The sequence below is a fragment of the Polyergus mexicanus genome, unplaced genomic scaffold (genome assembly GCF_030449975.1).
Source record: "Polyergus mexicanus isolate NDT 795.1 unplaced genomic scaffold, iyPolMexi1.0 SCAF_17, whole genome shotgun sequence".
Lineage (NCBI taxonomy): Eukaryota > Metazoa > Arthropoda > Insecta > Hymenoptera > Formicidae > Polyergus > Polyergus mexicanus.
Genome location: NW_027223337.1, coordinates 6,643,959 through 6,664,498, shown reverse-complemented (window position 1 = coordinate 6,664,498; position 20,540 = coordinate 6,643,959). Strand labels below are relative to the sequence as shown.

Genomic DNA, 20,540 nt, shown 5'->3' with positions numbered 1-20,540 from the left:
CGAGGGACACTTACGCCCCGATAAACGTTTATGTTAATTTTCTTCCGTCAAAGTGTGATGTTCCGGCTATCCCCGGCCACACCGCACGTGTTAAACGTCCGGCACGAAATTAATTACGTTGACACGCGAATTTTCGTTCTCGCGCGTCGACCGACACCGCGGCTGCTAAACGATAATACGTGCATGCGCACGCGCGCGCAATGTGACATAATTAATTACGGATTTACGACGATCCGCCACGAATCATTTGTCCGCACATCGCTGGTATCACCGTAGGTGCGGGGCTTAATTTTGTTGCCATAATTTCGCCTATCATAATGGTGACATCTAAACGAGATGCGTAGATTGCATCGAGGACGCATTTTCTCGCCTCTTACTTTTAATCCCTTCGATATATTTTCAATCTTCTTTTATAATAGTCTTTCGTTAAGATCTTGTATAAATTCGTATAAGGATATGTGCGATGAAGCCGTAGCTTTTTTTTTTTTAAATTAACATTTGCGAGCTCTGGCGTTTCCTCCAGAGAGACTCTCACCGAGACCCATATTTTTTCGGCGCCGGAACCGAATTCGATTTCTCGATATCGCGTTCGATTTCTCGTCCAGATTTATCGCGAATAAATTGCGCCATGGGCCGCGGGTACGTACATGCATATATGGCATGTGGCGCACACGCGCGCAAACATATGGGGAAAAAGTCTCGCCGCGTTTCCCGAAAAAGTCTAAGATGCGTTTTCGTGCCGCGCGCACGGAAATCGCGCGGCTGCTCGTAAAGTCGAGCGGGAAACTTGTCGCGAAAGTCGTTCGCGAGAGCTCGACTTCCGTAAAACTCGCTCGTTCGCTTCCATCCCCTTGTCCCTCTTTCCCTCGCGCTTTCGGCAACAAGATTCGTATATGCAACAGTCGGGAAGACGGTCCGCAATTTTCCGGACGAGCACATTCCGTCGTACGTTTCTCGATTATAAGTGCGACGTCGCGCTGTATCGTACGTGTGCGGGTTTTGCTTTTGTGTGACTTTTTGCGTGTATGTGTGTATTCGCGTGTGCGTATGGAACATGTACATGCCGTTCTCCAGCGTGATCTACGGCGAATGAAAGTTTTGAGAATGAATGTGGAACCGCGTGCACATTCGTCGCGTAATGATATTTCGTGCAGGAAATTCGAAGGATGACGAATGCGCCTCTTCACCGACGAGTCGTTGTGATATTTTTCGCAATATACGTGTGTATACCATATACGTACGTGCGCGACGTATACACGGAATATCGGAATAATTAGATTTTCTACCGATAAATACAAAGCACCATTTCCTCGCTGCTTTATCGCAATCATATCTCATCACTTCAACTTCAGATTTTTTTTAATTTAAAAAAATTTCAAGTTTCTTCGATCAAGAAAATTTTAATAATCGAAACGTAAATATAGTTTCTATTTTATTAGCAGTTAAAGATAGATACAATTTTCTTTAAAATCTTAGATTGTAAATCGTTGCAACTATTTCTCTTTACTTAACCGTATCATTAAACACTGTCGTTAGGAATATTTCAACTCCAGATTCATTTGTATATGATTTATTATCGCAATCATATCACACTTGAACTTTAGATTTTTTTAAATTAAAAAAAATTTCAAGTTTCTTCGATCAAGAAAATTTTAATAATCGAAACGTAAATATAGTTTCTATTTTATTAGCAGTTAAAGATAGATACAATTTTCTTTAAAATCTTAGATTGTAAATCGTTGCAACTATTTCTCTTTACTTAACCGTATCATTAAACACTGTCGTTAGGAATATTTCAACTCCAGATTCATTTGTATATGATTTATTATCGCAATCATATCACACTTGAACTTTAGATTTTTTTAAATTAAAAAAAATTTCAAGTTTCTTCGATCAAGAAAATTTTAATAATCGAAACGTAAATATAGTTTCTATTTTATTAGCAGTTAAAGATAGATACAATTTTCTTTAAAATCTTAGATTGTAAATCGTTGCAACTATTTCTCTTTACTTAACCGTATCATTAAACACTGTCGTTAGGAATATTTCAACTCCAGATTCATTTGTATATGATTTATTATCGCAATCATATCACACTTGAACTCCAGATTTTTTTAAATTTAAAAAAATTTCAAGTTTCTTCGATCAAGAAAATTTTAATAATCGAAACGTAAATATAGTTTCTATTTTATTAGCAGTTAAAGATAGATACAATTTTCTTTAAAATCTTAGATTGTAAATCGTTGCAACTATTTCTCTTTACTTAACCGTATCATTAAACACTGTCGTTAGGAATATTTCAACTCCAGATTCATTTGTATATGATTTATTATCGCAATCATATCACACTTGAACTCCAGATTTTTTTAAATTTAAAAAAATTTCAAGTTTCTTCGATCAAGAAAATTTTAATAATCGAAACGTAAATATAGTTTCTATTTTATTAGCAGTTAAAGATAGATACAATTTTCTTTAAAATCTTAAATTGTAAATCGTTGCAACTATTTCTCTTTACTTAACCGTATCATTAAACTGTCGTTAGGAATATTTCAACTCCAGATTCATTTGTATATGATTCCCATTTATACTTTTATAAACTAAGGTTTGTGTCTTATTTGTACAGTAGCCATTCAATATTATGCGAGGTCCATCTCAGTTCTCGGTTCAAAGTAGGTCAACTTTGTCTCGATACAATTATGCCAGCACAAATTAACGTCGATCTTACGATAACCCGATCTTACGATGCCGATCGCTCAACTCGCGCGCGAATGCTATAATTAAAAGTATCAGTTTAGCCAACGGGCTTTATTCGCTGATTGACAAGCGTGGATCTAACGAGAACTCGTCGTCGACCGTCAATCAACGATCAATCGAACATCCAACGCCCGCAGCGAAACAATTCTCTTCGCGACTCGAATTGAAATCAACATTCGTAGCATCGTCGCGCAACCACATCCGCTTTTGTCCGGCAAACGCATAGATAGACAGGAAGCTGCGGTCGCGACTCCAAGTCGAATTCGACCAATCGAAGTTCCATAGTAGTTCGCTATGGGGTTGTGCAATCGCATAACTAACGTTGAGCTTCCGCGAGACAGGTCAATCTCGAGCAATTTTCATCTCTCGTTCAACGCAATCTCGCCCAGGGTTAAATCAGACGTAGGAATTTTTTGTGTTGCCGTGCTCTAGTTTTCCCTCCAATTTTGTAACACAGTTTTCGAAACTTTACCAAATAGTTTTTTCCCCTAAAAACCATACGTGTATATATCCTACATAAGTTCGGGCTGTTTTTATTCCCGGAAAAAAAAAACGGAGGAAGTTTTGCTTGATACAGAATAAGATTGCAACGTGCGACGTTGAGCTTTATAAGTTTTGTAGTTTTATGACAATCCGATCGTCGAGAAAAAGCGAGCCGAGGGCGGCTCTCTTGTTCGCGCAACGAAGTGAATCGATGAAGTATAGCGTCGCAGATTTGATCGGCGAAGCAATTTTGGCGTACGTCGGATGTATGGAAGCAACCGTGCGTGCCGGCGCGCGTGCACGCATTCTGCTCGCGACCGTAGATAAACGCGCGACGTATTGCGTCGCGTTGCATTCGCGCCCCACGCACATACAATACATACGCGTACGAAGGCGCGCGCGCACCGATTAATCGGCCTCGCCTCGAGTCGGCGAACTAATCTGTTTACAATGTACACGGTAGGATCTAATGGCCGGGCGGGACCCCGATCGGGCGACACACGATACACGATTATATTCCGCAAGTTACGCCGTATCGCGTCCGCGCGCAGCCTCCGCGGAAAATCGAATCGCGTCAACCCCGGGCCGCATCCACCTCGTTATTATCGCGCGAAGCTGAATCGGATTAATAGCCGTCGGCCGAATAGCCTGGCCCGGACATCGAGTTGAATACAATTATGTGCGACGTGCATCGTGCGGTTGCGAGGGAATGTAAGAGAGAGAATTCAATATTCTAAATAAATAGAATGTACACAAATTTCTTTACTTTATATGCAAAAAGTACAAAAGTACAAAAGTACAAATATACAAAAGAATAGTCGAGTAAATTTAAAAATACGTATAATAAATAGAAATATATCTGAGATCAAATAATATTCGAAAGTATACCATATATGATTTTGTAAAGACGTCTGGCAGAAAATCTTCAAGATTGAAAAAAAATGAAGAAAAAAATTAATATAAAATTTATGCTAAACAAATTAAAAGTTGGATACGCACTAATGCTTCAAATTTTTTTTACTTCAACTCTCCATTAAATTATTCCAGCGATATTACAGCAAAACATCTGAGCGAATATCCGAATTAAAAACTTTGAATCAATGTTCCAAATAGGCACGGTAATTTTCTTGAAATATTATTAAAAATCACAAAAAATAAAAAATATCTCTATTAATAATTAATTAAATTATATAAAGACAATTTAAAAAATATCAAATTATGTATAGACCTTAACTGTATAATATAATACTAATGTAAATATTACTATATTCGTATTAATGATTAAAAATGTGCAATCTTAAATAAATAAATAAAAAATTAATAGATATAAAGACAAATAATAAAATTTGTTTATAAGATTGAATAAGATGATTTTTTAACATCTTCGTCGTTTTTCCATGTTTCGAAAATTTTCTTCGCATCTCGTTCGTAAAGCGTTAACGCGAGCTCAAGTGATTAAAGTGAAACTGACGCACAAAAGGATAGCAATTTTCGAGCCGTGCGACACATTGAATTAACCGACAACATTAATATTTACGAGAAAAGTAAACAAGGGAACGAAATATCGTAGCAATTATAACTCGGTCGCGCACGTGTTTTCACTTAAACCGCATGCAGCCTGTCGCGAAATTCGAAGGGGGGAGAGAGGGAAAATAATAATTTCTATCACGTAGACATTACTACACGACACGATAAACATTCTCTTCTCTCCCTGGCACCATCCGTATTGTGTATTCAAACAATGCATTCGCGCGAAAGTATTGTTTTCTCTCGTTTTCGCGCGACGAGAGTTCACGCTGATGACTTTTACGCGTGATTATTATACACGCTCGGCTAATTAATTAGACGGCGATCTCGTGTTCGCAAAGTTTATGGTCTACCCGGCGATTTCGTGAGACCGGGCGACGCAAACAATCGCGCGGATAGTTATTTACGGGGTTTCTTGTTTAGCCGCGACAGTCGCGCACGCGACGCTAGTTATTAATTAGATATCCGCCACCGCTGCCGCCATCCTCATTTCGCTCTCTTCTCGCCTTTGTCACCCCTTTTCACGACGCTCCTTCCCCGATACGGCGCGTTCTTTGGCGACTCGAATTTGCGATTTACGGCGAGCAACTTTGGTAACTTCATCTATTTTGCCCGCGTGAAATCGGTGCTGGATTGTCGCTAGGATCGGCAATTCTCCGTAAGATCGTGACGCCAGAAGATTCTTGCGAGGATTATTGATTTATCTTCCTTTAGCTAATCTCACAGTTTAAATGTTATAATTGATCCAATAATAAATCCAAGCGTCTTTAGAAGCAAAAATGTTATGCAATCATGTCAAATGTGATCACGTACATAAAGTTGATATTGTCATTTATTTTTAATATTTCGACTTATCATTGATAAAATTATTTGCCGATATTAAAAAAAATATTTAATTATTGATAAGTATTATTAATAAATATTATTAATATTCCAATTCAAATTTTTGCAGAAGGCGAATTATTTCGATAAAAATATTATTTGATAATATATTCTCATCTAGTGCATTTTTTGTAAATTCCAATACGGAAAATTTTTCATTACATTATATCAATGAATATATTTTATATGTATCCGAGAAAAAGTTATGTATAATTACCATGGTATATACACATATACAATTAAGAGTTTCGAATATAATTACGTACGGCTATATATGTACATATGATCTTATATAATTACATATGTCCATTTTTTCTCGAGTAATTATATATTTTTTACTTACACTAGAACAACACAGACGCGCGCTTTTATTTATGCTCATTTTCCAATTTCTTTAATTTTTCTTTCCTAACTTTACATTTTGACAGTTGATTGACAGTTGCAAATAACACGAATGAAGCAAGTCGCAGCGCACAAGCGAGACAACCAATCAACATCGCGGAAAAGACTCAACACTTTCATATATTCGAGTTCGAGGTTTCATGCCTTTTTTAGAAAGGGATAAAAAAGTAAAATTATTCTCGATTATCTAATATATCTCATTTAAATATCGATGATATAAAAGAATGATAATCAATAATATCAAATAGAACATTAAGACTGTAATTATCTCTTAAGAAAAATTCTTAGAACACGAGCTATAAGTTTATATAAAAAATTTTAAATATACCTACAATATTAATATCTTCTTGATATAAAAATTGAAACATACAAAAATAATTGTACTTGGCATTAAAATGAACAAATACCGTACCGTAAAAGCTCGCAAAGTAAGCATATAATATTCCCCAGTATATAAAATCTTAAACTAAAAATATATGTAAAAATCATTTTCTTTTCGATGTTACTATTTGTCTATCTCTGGCGGTGTAATTTGCACATATCTCTGTTCACATTTCCTACAACGCATCGCGAATTTATTCTCGTTAGTGTAGCAACAAAACGATGTAAACTATAATGTATGTAGCGGATTACACGTAACTACATCAGCGAGATAAGTCAGGTTGCAAATTACACGTTTATCTTTTTCTTCAGGAGCAACTATTCTGACAAATTGTTTAAGCCCTGTCCAAACAGATTGATCGATTACTCGCGTACATGCATAATTATTATTAGTAGCATATACGTATTATTTAACTCAAGAGTTCCGCCAATTATTCCATCGTAGTAAGGTAAGAGCACATAGGAGGTCGTCGCAAAACACGCTCTGCGTTTCTACGGTAATAAATAATCGTACGGGTTCGGCCGCGAACATTTATCGCGAACTGTGATTTGTGGAGAGCCAGCACTGGGAAGGGAAGAGGAGGAGCTGGTCGAGAAATCATTTTTGCCGGCCGGAAAAACTGTTTTTTTATACTCTTTGCAAGATTCATTTCGCCTAATCGATTTTCCACTGACAGCTTCGCGACCGTGCGCATTTTTATCTCGCCGACGAGACTTGGCGGATATAAATACGCGGCGGGCATTTTATTTTTCTTTTCGATTAATTCACGTGGCGAACTTTATCTCGGCGGAAATTTTATCGCGGGTTTACCGCGATAATTCACGCCGAAGATCGGAAAGTCGGGGTACATTGGAGCAGTTTGCTTTTGCTTTTCTTTTCTGAATCGTCAAAATTAGAAACGGCAAAAAATAATAGAAACTTGCAATATCGAATGATTAAACAAAGTAAAGAATAACTTTACGTCTTTTCAGCATTAGTAATTATTTTCTTAATATTTTTAATAAATAAACAAAGCAAATTAACGTACAATATATAAATAATAAGTCGCTCCATTTCTTTCATATCTTTCACGCGATCATCATTTTCACAAAAATGCCAATTATATTGTACAATCTTTCCTGTTATTTCGAATAATTCATTCGGGATAATGACGGGGCGAGTGAATAGTACAAGGTTCGCTTCAAGTAACGTTCATTTACGTTAAAAGCACGCGTGCGCGATCGCGATTGCGGATACACGTACGTGCGGTCGCATGGATGTACCGGGGGCACGGACCGTCCGGTAATGGGCGAGCGGAAAATAGCTTTCTGATGAATGAACACGCGCTACGCCCTCGTCGCATTCCCGTCGTCCCGGACGACGACGAGAAGCGTCGTCGTGTGACCGAACAGATCGTTAACCACGTGACACGGACGATGCCGTCGACCCACTTCCTTCCGCTTTCTCGGCCACGCTAGAGCACAGCCTGCATCCCATTTCCTTCCGCTTCGTTATAAACTCGCCCCCATTGCGCTCTCGACAACTCGTCTATTGACGGCGAAATTTGAAGCCTTTCGATAATCAATTTGTATTATAACTAGAAAGAAAAAGAACTTTGATACATATTTAAGAGATTACAAAGATATATCCATAAATAACGCGATTAAATAAATAGTTTCGAATAACATTAAGACAATTTTTTGAAAGAATAGGGAAATATTCAAACTATCGTATATATTAATCCTGATTGCGCTCATTAATTCGGAGAGCGATGGATGCTCGTATATTTGTGTTTAGAAATTTTCGCGATGAAAAACGATAGAGACGATTTATTTCGGAATTGTGCGCTTGAAATTTTCGCGCGCGCGACTTGGATTATTAAATACTTGGATTAGATAGAAGCGAGGACACAAAAAATCTGACGTCGAACTCGTGCTCGTATAACGGATGATCCGTGACCAGCCACAGGTGGGCAATGCCGTCTATCCCTTCCAGCCCTTCTTTTGTTTTACCTCGATGATTCCTCGCGGTCTTATCCGTGAGATATTTAACCGTTCAATCAGAGTTATTAGGATCCCAATAATCTCGATTTTTCACGACTTTTTTCTTTCGTTACAATCGAATCAAATAATTGGATTTCATATTCATTCCTCAACTTTCAAGAATCTTTAAATATTATTTAAAATCCTGATTTCTCATAATAAAAAAAATATGTAGAATTAATATTTCGAAAGATAACGCATGTTACTCTTCTCGCCAGTTCTGGGACATTTCGTGGATACGTTGAAGATAAATCGAGGATGACGAAAACCTATCTTTCGATCAATTTAGATTTCTGAGTGCTCTATTATGCGCGTTACAACGCAAACTCGAATGAGCGAGCGCGGGACTGTGTCTGACGAAGTATACGCCGTTACCACGTGCGCCGACTCGAGTCTGACGTTGATAGATTCGTCGTTGTACCATTAGGCAGGATAGACTGCGCAGTTATGGGATGCTTTATTACTATAATGGCCGCCCATTTTCCCGATGAACGATCCGAGTTCGCCCGCGGTTACGTAGGATACGACCGGCAATGTTCAAAAACGCTGGGTATCGATAGCATTAGTCATGCTACGTTTGAAAAATGCGTATCGATACTATGAAAATTCTTTACACATCGTATTTTAAAACACAAGCAGTTACATATATCAGATATCGATACTGTGACTCGCTTATTATTAAAATAAAAAATAAGGATCGATGCCATACACACACAGACACAATCACTGCACATTAAAAAAAAATTTTTGATATAAATCTGTGTTAAAGAAAAATACTTTTCCGAATGATGCTCGTTTACGATTTATTATCTGTTATGTTGATGCTTTCCGAAAAGCAGACATGAATTTTTTAGAGATAATTGTTAATTAATTCTCGAAAAAATCAAGCTATTAATAAATTTTCAATTGCGAAATTTTCTCTCAAGATGTGCGTTATGTTTATTTATGTATATTTACATAAATCTCCTTTATACTGTTAACAAAGACTGTCGATATAAAACGACGTAAACATCTACAAAGCACGATCAAACATGTGAAAAACCCAACTGGATTGAAAATCTCGATAAATTAAAATAATCGGAGATACAATTGTCACTTCGATTACATGAATAAATTGGCTTTGGAAGTCGTTTTGGAGAATCGACCGGTTTATCGATCGTTTGTTAATCAAATACCGATGGCCCTAGGTAAAATACATTTGTGAAAATTTCGCCATGCTCTTTGTGACAAGATAATTGATTTTACCTTGCCGTAATTTTATATTGTTGATCAAGAATGATAGGCATTCGGTTGGCCACTGCTTTTCGCAAAAACATTTTAAATTATTGAGTTTCTATGACGCAAATTGCGCTTTTATTGTAATTACGGCTTTTTGATCATACAAATTAAACGTTGCGGTTTGCGCTATAACAATTTTTTTTTTATTTTTCTTTTTTTCCCCGGGAGCGGTGACCAATATTGGTCGTCCACCGATGAATTATACGCTTCTCTCGAAAAATTATATTGTCTCTAATTTTCCAACGTTCTCTCTATGTTTGATCTTTCGTTTCTGTTGGATTTTATTAATTTTTTTTACGCGATCGTGTCGCGCGTTTTGTGATGAGGCCCTGAAAAATATTCGTTCTGTCTAACTATGGGTTATTGGATTAATCTAGTTTGTTGTAATTATCTCAATATATAACACATCATCTTCATTATACATCAATAGTTGATGTAAAACAAATGATGTCGCACTTTTCGCAGATACCTATTACACATCATATGATATATTCGTTACATACGAGACCAACCGTAATTGCTATTCGTTGCTGAGCATTGTTTGGCACAAGGAAATACGAGCAATGTTGCTATTTGGAATCTATCCAAAGTTGTTATCAAGATCTCTACCGTTGCATTCGCTGTTATAATATGCGCCCGATCATGCAAATATCGCAGCTTCCAAGTGATTATATGTAAACATAGCGTCGAAAAATATTATATTATTCAATTTTTACTCTATATCTGAAAAAGTAATATTTGATATTAAATTTTAACATCAACGTTCAGCATTTATTTAATATAGAAAAGCACGCACACTATGTATTTTAAAGGAATTAAATTTTTATATAAAATGTAGGGTTTCTAAAAGAGGAATTTTAGAGGTATTATTTATATCTCTCGAAACCATTCGTCGGGTTAAAATTACGAAGCGCAGCAAAATTTGATAAACGAGAGGGCCGAGAGGTCGAATCAAATTTCATTTAACCGCGACATTTTATGCGTCGGCGACGCCAAGTCATAACGAAAGCGCGAGGAGAAGCCGGCTAACGAGAACAAATTTTTATTTCGCATTCGTCTCCACCCGTGAAGATAAACTCATTTTACGGACGGGGAGAAACAGAAAAATCCGGATGGCGCCGCATTATTCCCTGGCAAAAGTTGTGTGTCGTACGATATAGGTAAACTGGCGCTAAAAAGTTTATCCCATCGTCGGAAATTTGTTGTCGGGCTGCTGATTACAGTTATCAAATTGGGTATATCAGTCGTTTCTTAAAACAAGATGTTTATATCACAATTATATACATTCAGCATATACGAGTAACGAAAATTGGGTAAAAATATTATATCATTCGGTTTCTTTTCTCAGAAATCGCTTAAAATTATTTGTGAAAGAGATAACGAAATATATATATATGTATTTCAAAAAAATATTGCGCTTATAATTTTTTATCAAATTATTTCATATAGAAAATCTGAAACTTTTTAAACTCTTTGTGTTTCGAAAATTTAATTTATCCATTTAAAAACGGCAAGAATTCTTTCTATATTATAGACAAGGTTCGTATACGCGCAGGGGAAATGTAAACGTTACAAATTAACACGGCGTGCAACGAGAGCTGATTTCTCTGATGGCAGCTGTCACGTGTAGTTCGCCGTCAAATGTCAGTCCCTGAGATAAACAAAAGAGGAATGACGCGGTTGCGTCGGACAGTTGTATGCGTCACGTGCATCGCTAATACTCCTTGCAGCTGCGCAGAAACGTTGCCGATTCGTGAATAAAGCTATTTCGGATTCGTGTACAAAACATACGATACATACGATAAATGCACCGCTACTTTGAAAACTAATATATATATATAGACATAAAACATTTCTTCTCGAGAAATATATTTTAATAAAATAAAATTAAAAAAGAAATGTAAAACAATTTTAAAATAATAACAATTTTTGAAGTCATCTTTCTAGCAATCATAAAATGAATTCAAGTTCATCTCAATAAGAGCGATTACAAGATTGTACGACCAGCATCGTCTCGAAATCGCTTGATTATGATTTGGTGGATATTCTCATACTTAGATTAATAGATGAGACTCATCACCCACTCGGTGGTTGGTTAGCTGGACAATCGAGATCCCGTCGCGAATTCCTCGCGGGTGCGCAGGTGGCGATTAACCGTCGGGCTAATGCCAGATGCCCGCATATAACACCGGACGCGAGGATAATACCGGATGCAGCCAAGCGCTCCTGATCGGACGGTTAGCCGTAAATAAACGGATAACGATAGTTCTCGTATCTCGGCAGCGAGGACGAGCAGACGTTTCCCCCGTTTCGCGCGCGTTACGCATCCGAATGTTGCACAACGTATCTGATGGCTACAGTAATGTCGCCGTGGAAGAGAAGCGGCCAAAGTGGGAAGGATATTGAATCACGGAGATTAATGTAAAGACGTTTAGATTTTTGTTATTCTGGTATGTTATCGCGCGTTGATTCGTATTTAAAGCTGAAATCGCGATATACGATGTGATTACAGGAAAAAGAGATCTATTTTGTTCTACAGAAAACATATATATATATATATATATATATATATATATATATAAAATTGTAATATAAATAAATAAATATTTGCAATTATTAAAATTAATTTTTTTAAATTACCTTACTTTAATTTCTCATTAATTTTATTTTATACAATAGAATTGTACTATCTTTGTTTCGATTTGAATGCCTTGATTTGAAAATCAATTTTAACCGTAGTTGGTTCTAATCTTCGATTTCGCGTAACGCATTTTTATTCGCGATATGAGGTATCTTTTTTATAACATCAAAATAATCAAGACAACGTGGGATGCAAAAGTCTCGTCATACGAGCGCTCTACACGCTGCAAAGGGTTAATATTTGATGCGCGCGAGGCTTTTCCATTCTATCCTTTTACTTTTGAGCCCGCTCTCGCTAAGCAAGCACTAGCTGCTTTCTGCGTATGCATGTTTGCGTGCGTAATTTTGCCGCTGGTGCATCGCGCTATCTATTGAAATCGAATTAACATCCCTTTACGTTCGCTCAAGGACACTTCAGACCGGCAATCCAAATTGTTACGCCGTGACTCAAAGCGACACATGGGCCCTTGAGCAGGGCCCACGTTCTCCGTATGATCATTGGAGCGGAAACGACGTCCGTTAACGCTAATACACGCTAACTTTCGGGATGTGAAATACAATATAATTGTCGATAATGCTCATCGTATTCTCGGATGACTGCTTAGCACGATAATTGATTAGAATCGTACGGTTAATATAAAGAAACTATGAGCGTGTTGCAACGCTTTTTGCAATATTCTTTGCAAAATCTTGTTATTCCTGTTGAAAAATTGCAAAACTGCAATATATGACGATAAAAAGTCCGAATAATCGCATTAAAATTAAAATTGCGAAATTTCATATCGCGATAATTTTAAACTAAACAGATTCATTATTATTTTGAAACCTTTGGACGGATAAAAATAAAGTATAAAAAAGGGAGTTTTATTTTCCTATTCGATTTTACATCTCACATAAAGGATAATTTTCAATCCTTACAAAGATACAATATATTTATACGTACGGTTTCTTTTTTTTTTATAATTGATTTCGAGTTATTTCTAAGAGATTGATTGCTCCACGAGATGAAATTTCTAGGAGGATAAAGTTTTTGCGTAAAAATGGCGTTTGCCATTGGCGATTCCGAGAATTCATTATTAGCTTTATTAGCAATACAGGCCAGCGTATCGGCGATCCTGAACGTTTTCATTTGGCGGAAGTATTAACCGTGCCCGATTATTTCCGGCTGTTCACTTCCGCGCCGCGTGGTCAAGGCAAGCAATTAAACTGCGCGAAACTCAGCCTCAATTTGTGTTGCTCCAATTTGTATCGCGACAATGAGTACACCTAGCCTCTGCACAAATAGCCATACTTTTTGCCGCGATATAAAATAGAGCCCCGACTGACACCGCACAATTCGAAATATTACAAAGTATTTTATTTTAAATGCTATCAAGCGGTTTTCTTTTAGAGACAGATTAGAAATTGGAAAATTGATATCTCTAAAGTGACTATAATTTTTTTTTTTTTCCCCCCAGGTATTATCTTATTATTTTCCAATATCGATTATTTTAGATTGGTTAAGAAAAGATTAATTCTCAGAAACGGGAAATTAGTTAAAAAATATATAAAAAAGATGTATTATCACGTTAAAAAATAATTTATCAACTTAATTACTTCCTATCATTTCGAATCTGTCTTTTTGTATTTTAATTTCCCTAAGTTTCAAGCATATAAATAATCAAATAATTATTTATAGCTTATTATACCATATTTACTACATATGTGTACAACGAACGTTACACCGTGTTGTCTGTAATATCGCTTAACGTTTATTAAGGTTTAATAACGTTTAGCTTAGCTCTCGCTGTTCAATGTTATCTGATAGCGCTGCGCTAACTTTTCAATGGATAATGAACCTGTTATCGTCTCTACCGCCAGATATTTAAATTTGTTGCTTAATTACATGGACTTTATTTTTCATTCGATTATTACCGTGATTTCGTTATCCAAAATTACGCTCTTTTACCAAGGGGAGTTATTTCGCTAATTTCAAAACGAGTATTTCTTTACATCTATTTTATAATGGCTGTACATTCTACATGATAATTAATATGGGCAAAATGTATACTAAAGCTAAAAAAGCAAAAACCAATTTGTTCGACAGCTAAATAATAATCAGTTTCAAAACTGATTATTTCAATCTCCAAAAATACATTAAATATTCTTAAGTATACACGTGTGTGCGTACATACAATACACACATATACGAAACAGAAAAAAATCTTTTAAATGAAAATATGTAAAAATGTTATAGAATTTGTTTTAAAAATGTATTATTTAAATACAATATGCGTTATAATAAATTATCTATCGCGTTATCCTCGATTCTTTCGAATTTAGAATATTTAACTTCCTCGCTTCGAAAGGGGGAAAAGAGAAAGGAAGATACCATTTTCCTTCAAGAACGATCGAGAAACTTACAAGGATCGTTCTTGTCTGAAGGCGATCGCATGGGGCGCCCGTTATTCGAACGCGTTCGAATGAAATTCCGATCGCCCGCTTGCAGCCTTTGTCCTGAAGGTGATCTCGCCCCCCGTATGCCGGCTTTTCGGAATTTATCGGAATAATTGGCAAAAGAATCATTACGACAACCGATATCCCGGAAAAAAACGTAATGCATGCTTACGCCAGTGTTTATGTCGTGGCACAAAAAGCGCTCGCGCCCACAGAATTCTCGGCCTTCGATCAAACGTATCACGAATATACAGAGTATTCCAAACTCATTGACTTTCTTCCCAATGACGAATGCCGGAGAGATTAAATCTTATTAAAATTTTTAATTTATCAAAGCACATAAAAAGCAAAATTAAAACCGATATTAATAAGATATGAATAAAGGGGTCTTTGTGTCAATTTGTATGTTCGGCAAATTATATACACGCACAGACCAATTAATTTATCTGTTGCTCTTGTGTGTGTGAATTAAAAATTCTCAATAATTTTTTTTTATATAAATGGCGTTGTGCGCGATAATATTGCTCGCTGACTATTTCGTATCGTGACGCAGCTATGTTTCGCAAATACGCTAGTCATCGCTATTTTCAACTATCATCTGACTAGTACTCACAGTGCACTTGCAGCTTCCATCGGTCTTCGATACCGGCTTCCGGTAGTTTCGGATTCTCGGCACGACACACCAGGAACTTTCCCTCGTCCTCCACTGTCGGTGTGAGTTGCAGCAGACTCATACCGTCCTGCAATTGTAAATAACAATCATTCGTCTTGGTTGTTCTATTATGAGAGTGATTTATAGAAATTTGTACAAAATTTGCTTCGTGCTTAGATGGATATATTGTAGATAGTCAAATTTTTTCATGATATTTTGATAACTATATATCAATATAATCAAATATAATTTACACATATATGGTACACACGATAATTGTATACTATATATATATATATATATATATATATATATATATATATATATATATATATATATATAATTGTGATCTGATTACTTTATTATATTTTATGGCTGTTTTATGTTCTGGAAATTACCATCGTTTCCGTTTGTATTGTCTCATTACGAAAATTATTATATAATCAGGGAAAATCGCAACGTGCAAGAAGTGGAAGATAAACGATTTCATAACATTTCTGTGTCATTTTTCAATTTTTTTTTCCTCCCGACTCCACGATGGAAAATTGCGGTCGTGCCGCATTTTTGTTTTATCGTTTCGCATAACCAGCACCCCGCGCTGTTTACGAGACTTTAAACGCGATGCCGAATAGCCCGGCAAAACGTACGTTTTATCGCAACAGCGAGACCGTACATTTTTCAAGCGCGCGAACAATGAACGCGTGAAATGTTTAAATAAATATGTGCGTTTTCGTTACTAGAAATGTGTGACCCTATATTTTCTCTCGCGCGCGCGCGATTGTGGCTGCGAAAACCCAGACCGTCGAAAAATTACAGAAGATAATGCCACTTTATTATTATCATTTTCGGAGCTCTTTCACTTAAAAAACTTATATTCGAGTCTCGCGGGTCACCGCGTACGTTATATATCCGTTATTTTTTTTTATCCTTCTCGGATTCTCTCTCGGATTTTATGACGATGATCCTTTTATCGTTTATATACGTGGCATCTCCTTTGGGAATGCCTTTGAGAATTCGCGAAATCGATGTCGGACCCTCTCGGCAATTAGAATTCCGTCGAAAAAGGCAGAAAATATTCGCCATTTGCGTGAGCGGTAACGATTTTTCGCTATGACAAATTGATGTAATGCAAATTACAGAATTGTACCAAATTTCGGTAACTATAGGCAATCGTTCCAAAGATTCATCCCCGTCCGGTTTAATTTCCATGACAATCGACATCGCCACGAGGGAACTTCCGTAATTCTTTCTTATTTCGCACGGATTTTGCTCTCGCTCTTTTAGCCGAGAAAGATCGCGAATACCCGATTTTCTGTTCGAGAAAAATCGACTACGTCATCGCATTAATGACGCTCCATCGGTTTTGCTCTTCCGATGAAATTTTTACTCTCATCGTATAGGAGAAGAGAAAACGCCTCTTTCAACCAATTTTATTTCTCAATTTACACGTCGCAATGTTAAATCGGATTTTTTACATAACAAACCGTGATTTATTTATCGATAGTATTATAAAATCTTGATTACAAAAAATCGATGTCATTGATTCTTTTTTCTTTTGGCTATGGAAAAATATTATTAAAATTCTATTATTGAAAATATTTTATTAAAATTATATAATTATTAAAATTATATATATGATTAAAATTATATAATTATTATTATTGATATAATATTGTTACGCAAACACACATACATGTAGTATTTCATAATTAATTTTATACAACAATTAATCTTATGTAATTATATAATACATTAGGGTGCATTTAAATTGGTTCATAATCACACATACTGTGCTTTAATATAAATACATTTTTAATGTAACACGCAGAGAGTCAATGCAAAATTAACAAGAACGAATACAAGAAGCAACATGGCGCATTAATGGAAATAATTTAATTACAAATTTTTAATTTTTAAATATATTGTGGCCCTTTTTATGAATAGTAATTGTAACAAAAAAATTACACGCATACTATTTTTAAATCATTATTAAATCAGTAAAATTTTTTAATACCTGATATCACGGATAAATTAAGTTTTTAAATAATTAGATATGGCCGCGGCAAGTTTTTATTTATACAATCCAATATATTAAGCGTAAGGATTAATTTTAGCATTATCTCGGCGAAAGAATGATAAAAATGTGAAAGAGAATCGAGAAGAATCTCGCTCCTTAAAATAGCACGTCTCAATTTCGAATACTGTATTGACGTATCGATGCCGTTAGTCATCGAAATTTAGATTCGCGGATAGAAAATATGTATATTCTTTCCGTTTTTTCCCCTTCATTTTCCTATCTAGATCGTACATTTTGCTTCGCGCGCGAACTGATCAAAAACAATAAAGAATGAATGAACACTATGCGAGTTAAAATGGGGGAAATTCGACGACAGCTCTGGGCGAAATTAAAATCTGATGGGCGGCAACCAGTTTCCGGCTGCACGCCGGCTACATTTCCGGAATTTGAAAAACTTTGAGCCGAATTTATCGGCGAAAATTCCGGCAATATCTTAACTGACAGTACAGGATTTTCGAAATTCCACTTCGTACGACTAGATTATTTTATTGCGCATATCACGTATCTCGAATAAGATTGTATGTTTCATAACGCAACTTGCAAATCATTCAATAATTAAATAAATAGTCATAAAAACAAAATATAACAATGAGTAGTGACAATAAGCCAAAGTAATATTCAAAATAATAAAAAAAAAAATATAATAATTAAAAAAAAATATTTAGGTAAAAGTAGTCAGTTTATAAGTATATTTTTTTAAGAATTATGAATTAAAAAGTAAATTAAATATAGTTTATTTTATTCATCCTAAGAAATAATGTATTTTTTCATTATTATTTTCCACGTATGTTATCATCTAACTAAGGATTCTTTTTTATTACGTCGAACGTTGATCGCAAATACAAAATATGCGTAACAAATAAAATATATAAATAAATTTATAGAATGATTCGTTTATCCTATATAAAATTCATATTTATTTAGAGATAATAAATGGAATGTTGACAGGATCAAGTCCGTTTGCGAAACATAATTGTACAGGTAAGATGCAATTTGCGTAGCGTGTCCGCCCTTTTGTATTACGCCGCTGTTGCGTTCTCGTCGAGAAAGGGTCCGGGATTAACTTCTTACCTTCCTGATGGAGACACGGACGAGAGGAAAAGCTATACATAGAAACAGGAACAGAGAGAGAGAGAGAGAGAGAGAGGGAGAGGGAGAAAGCCCTTCCATCTTTCTGCGTATACACACACAGCGCGAGTGTGTACATAGGGACATTTGTGTGTATACAAAATCACAACTTGGATCCGCCCATCCGGAAACTCGCTTGTGTCTTCAGTTACCAGGTATATTCGTTTACGAGCAAGAAAGGTTTCACCAGGCTCTACGTCGTACATGCTAAATACATTTGTGTGATATCAGGCAGTTAACAACGTTCCTCTGTCACAGAATCATTCGTTAGTTAGACAGCTTAAAAAGAGGCTACAATTTTCTCTCCTTTCTCTCTGTATAGATAAAATTCTTCTCCATATATGAATGTAAAAACTTATATGAATCAAACTAAACAATATTTTAAACTCTTAAAATTCGATAAGAATTATAAAAGTACTATTGTAACTGTAAAAATACATAATATATAATTCAATATTATATATTATATATATAATTCAAATTACGGAGAATATCGTTTTATTATGTACTCCAAAACATTAAAATAATACCTCTATTGCACGTCTTTCTTCGGAAATAAACGCATGAAAACGCGATTATATGCTCGTATTACCCATTTTAATATAAAGAAATGCGCGTTTTTTTTTTCTCATAAGATGAACATTCGTCGCTTGTTGTACTCGCAAAAGAGCTTTCAGGAAAGCGAAATAAATCCGCGTCGTTTCTTTCAAGAGTTGCGCTTTTTCTTCTTCGTCTTCACCCGCCGCGTTAAAAGCAGACGAGCTCGACATAAGAAAGCACATGTGCATCAGCGAATATCTCTCTTATCTCTCTTTCTAGACCGACGAGATAGTAGTAATATCCTCCTTGGATCGGACGAGATAGATAGGTAGATATCGGTTTCGAAAGCCTTTTATATTATTGATGTCATAAGCAGCCGCATACATGCCGTTTGAGTATGTATTGTAAATGCGACAGATGCAACTGGGTATCATTGGTGGACTTGATAAAATTTAATATTGTCGTTTTCTCGTTGAAATGATATAATTTTTCAGCCGCATTCTTATGATTTTAAATGTGAATGGAGACAGAGACATCTTTATATATCTGTTTTCTACTGCTTCGTTCTTTTTACACATGATCTCCAAGGCTTGAGCATCCTCGAAACTTTTTCAATCTAGATAATCAAAATTCGTTACCTTCATGTAAAGCTATTTGATTTAAAGCTATTATCATTTAATATAATTTGTTTCTGCAATACCGTTCTAGTATTCGCAATTACATCCGTCTGTCCAAATAAAACTTTTAATAGAAAGCCTGCATAATGAATTCTACTATGTGCAAATCGTAAACTGCTTTCGTTCCACATGCGCTTTCTCGTTAAATGAGCTTCGCGCGCGTTGGTCGGGGGGGTGGGGGTGGGGATGGGGGTGGGGGGAGGGATAAGCTTTTAATTTGAAAAGTGCACCGACAGATATTTCGTCTTTTGTTCGCGAGTGATTTTTGATATATTCAAAAGTGTCGAGTTTTCACGGCCGGTAAGAGAGACGAGCTTTTCAATTTCTCTGCGTGTAGTTTCATGCGTGTGTATGTGCTTGCGTATATAACTCATTTATTATTTCATTCCTATTATATTTCGCGCGCAGTTATATCAATGTTTTATTATATTTATCTGCAATTTTTCAGATTCACTCGCGAATCGCGCAATGAGGTTGCGTTATGCGCTATTACGATAATTGTATTTTTGATAAATTTTCCTCGCTCTTTGCGCGACGGCACATGATCAAATTCCATGTAATAATGCAATATCGAAATTATTTATATGACCGATTAATTTCTCATGATCATCAGCGTCGTCGTGTAAAATTGTGTGACTAGAGACAAAAGTCGGCATAAATG

General features: G+C 35.9%; 1 protein-coding gene across 4 annotated transcripts in view; it reads right to left on the bottom strand.

Moving 5' to 3' along the window:
- The window catches only part of LOC138940677 (nephrin), a 224,172-nt gene that overhangs the window by 53,372 nt on the left and 150,260 nt on the right, over positions 1 to 20,540 (bottom strand). For all 4 annotated transcript variants that reach the window (XM_070309785.1, XM_070309787.1, XM_070309784.1 and 1 more), the window contains exon 8: positions 15,419 to 15,545. In XM_070309785.1, the coding sequence (XP_070165886.1) occupies positions 15,419 to 15,545 (127 nt within the window). The remainder of the gene's footprint in view (positions 1 to 15,418; positions 15,546 to 20,540) is intronic.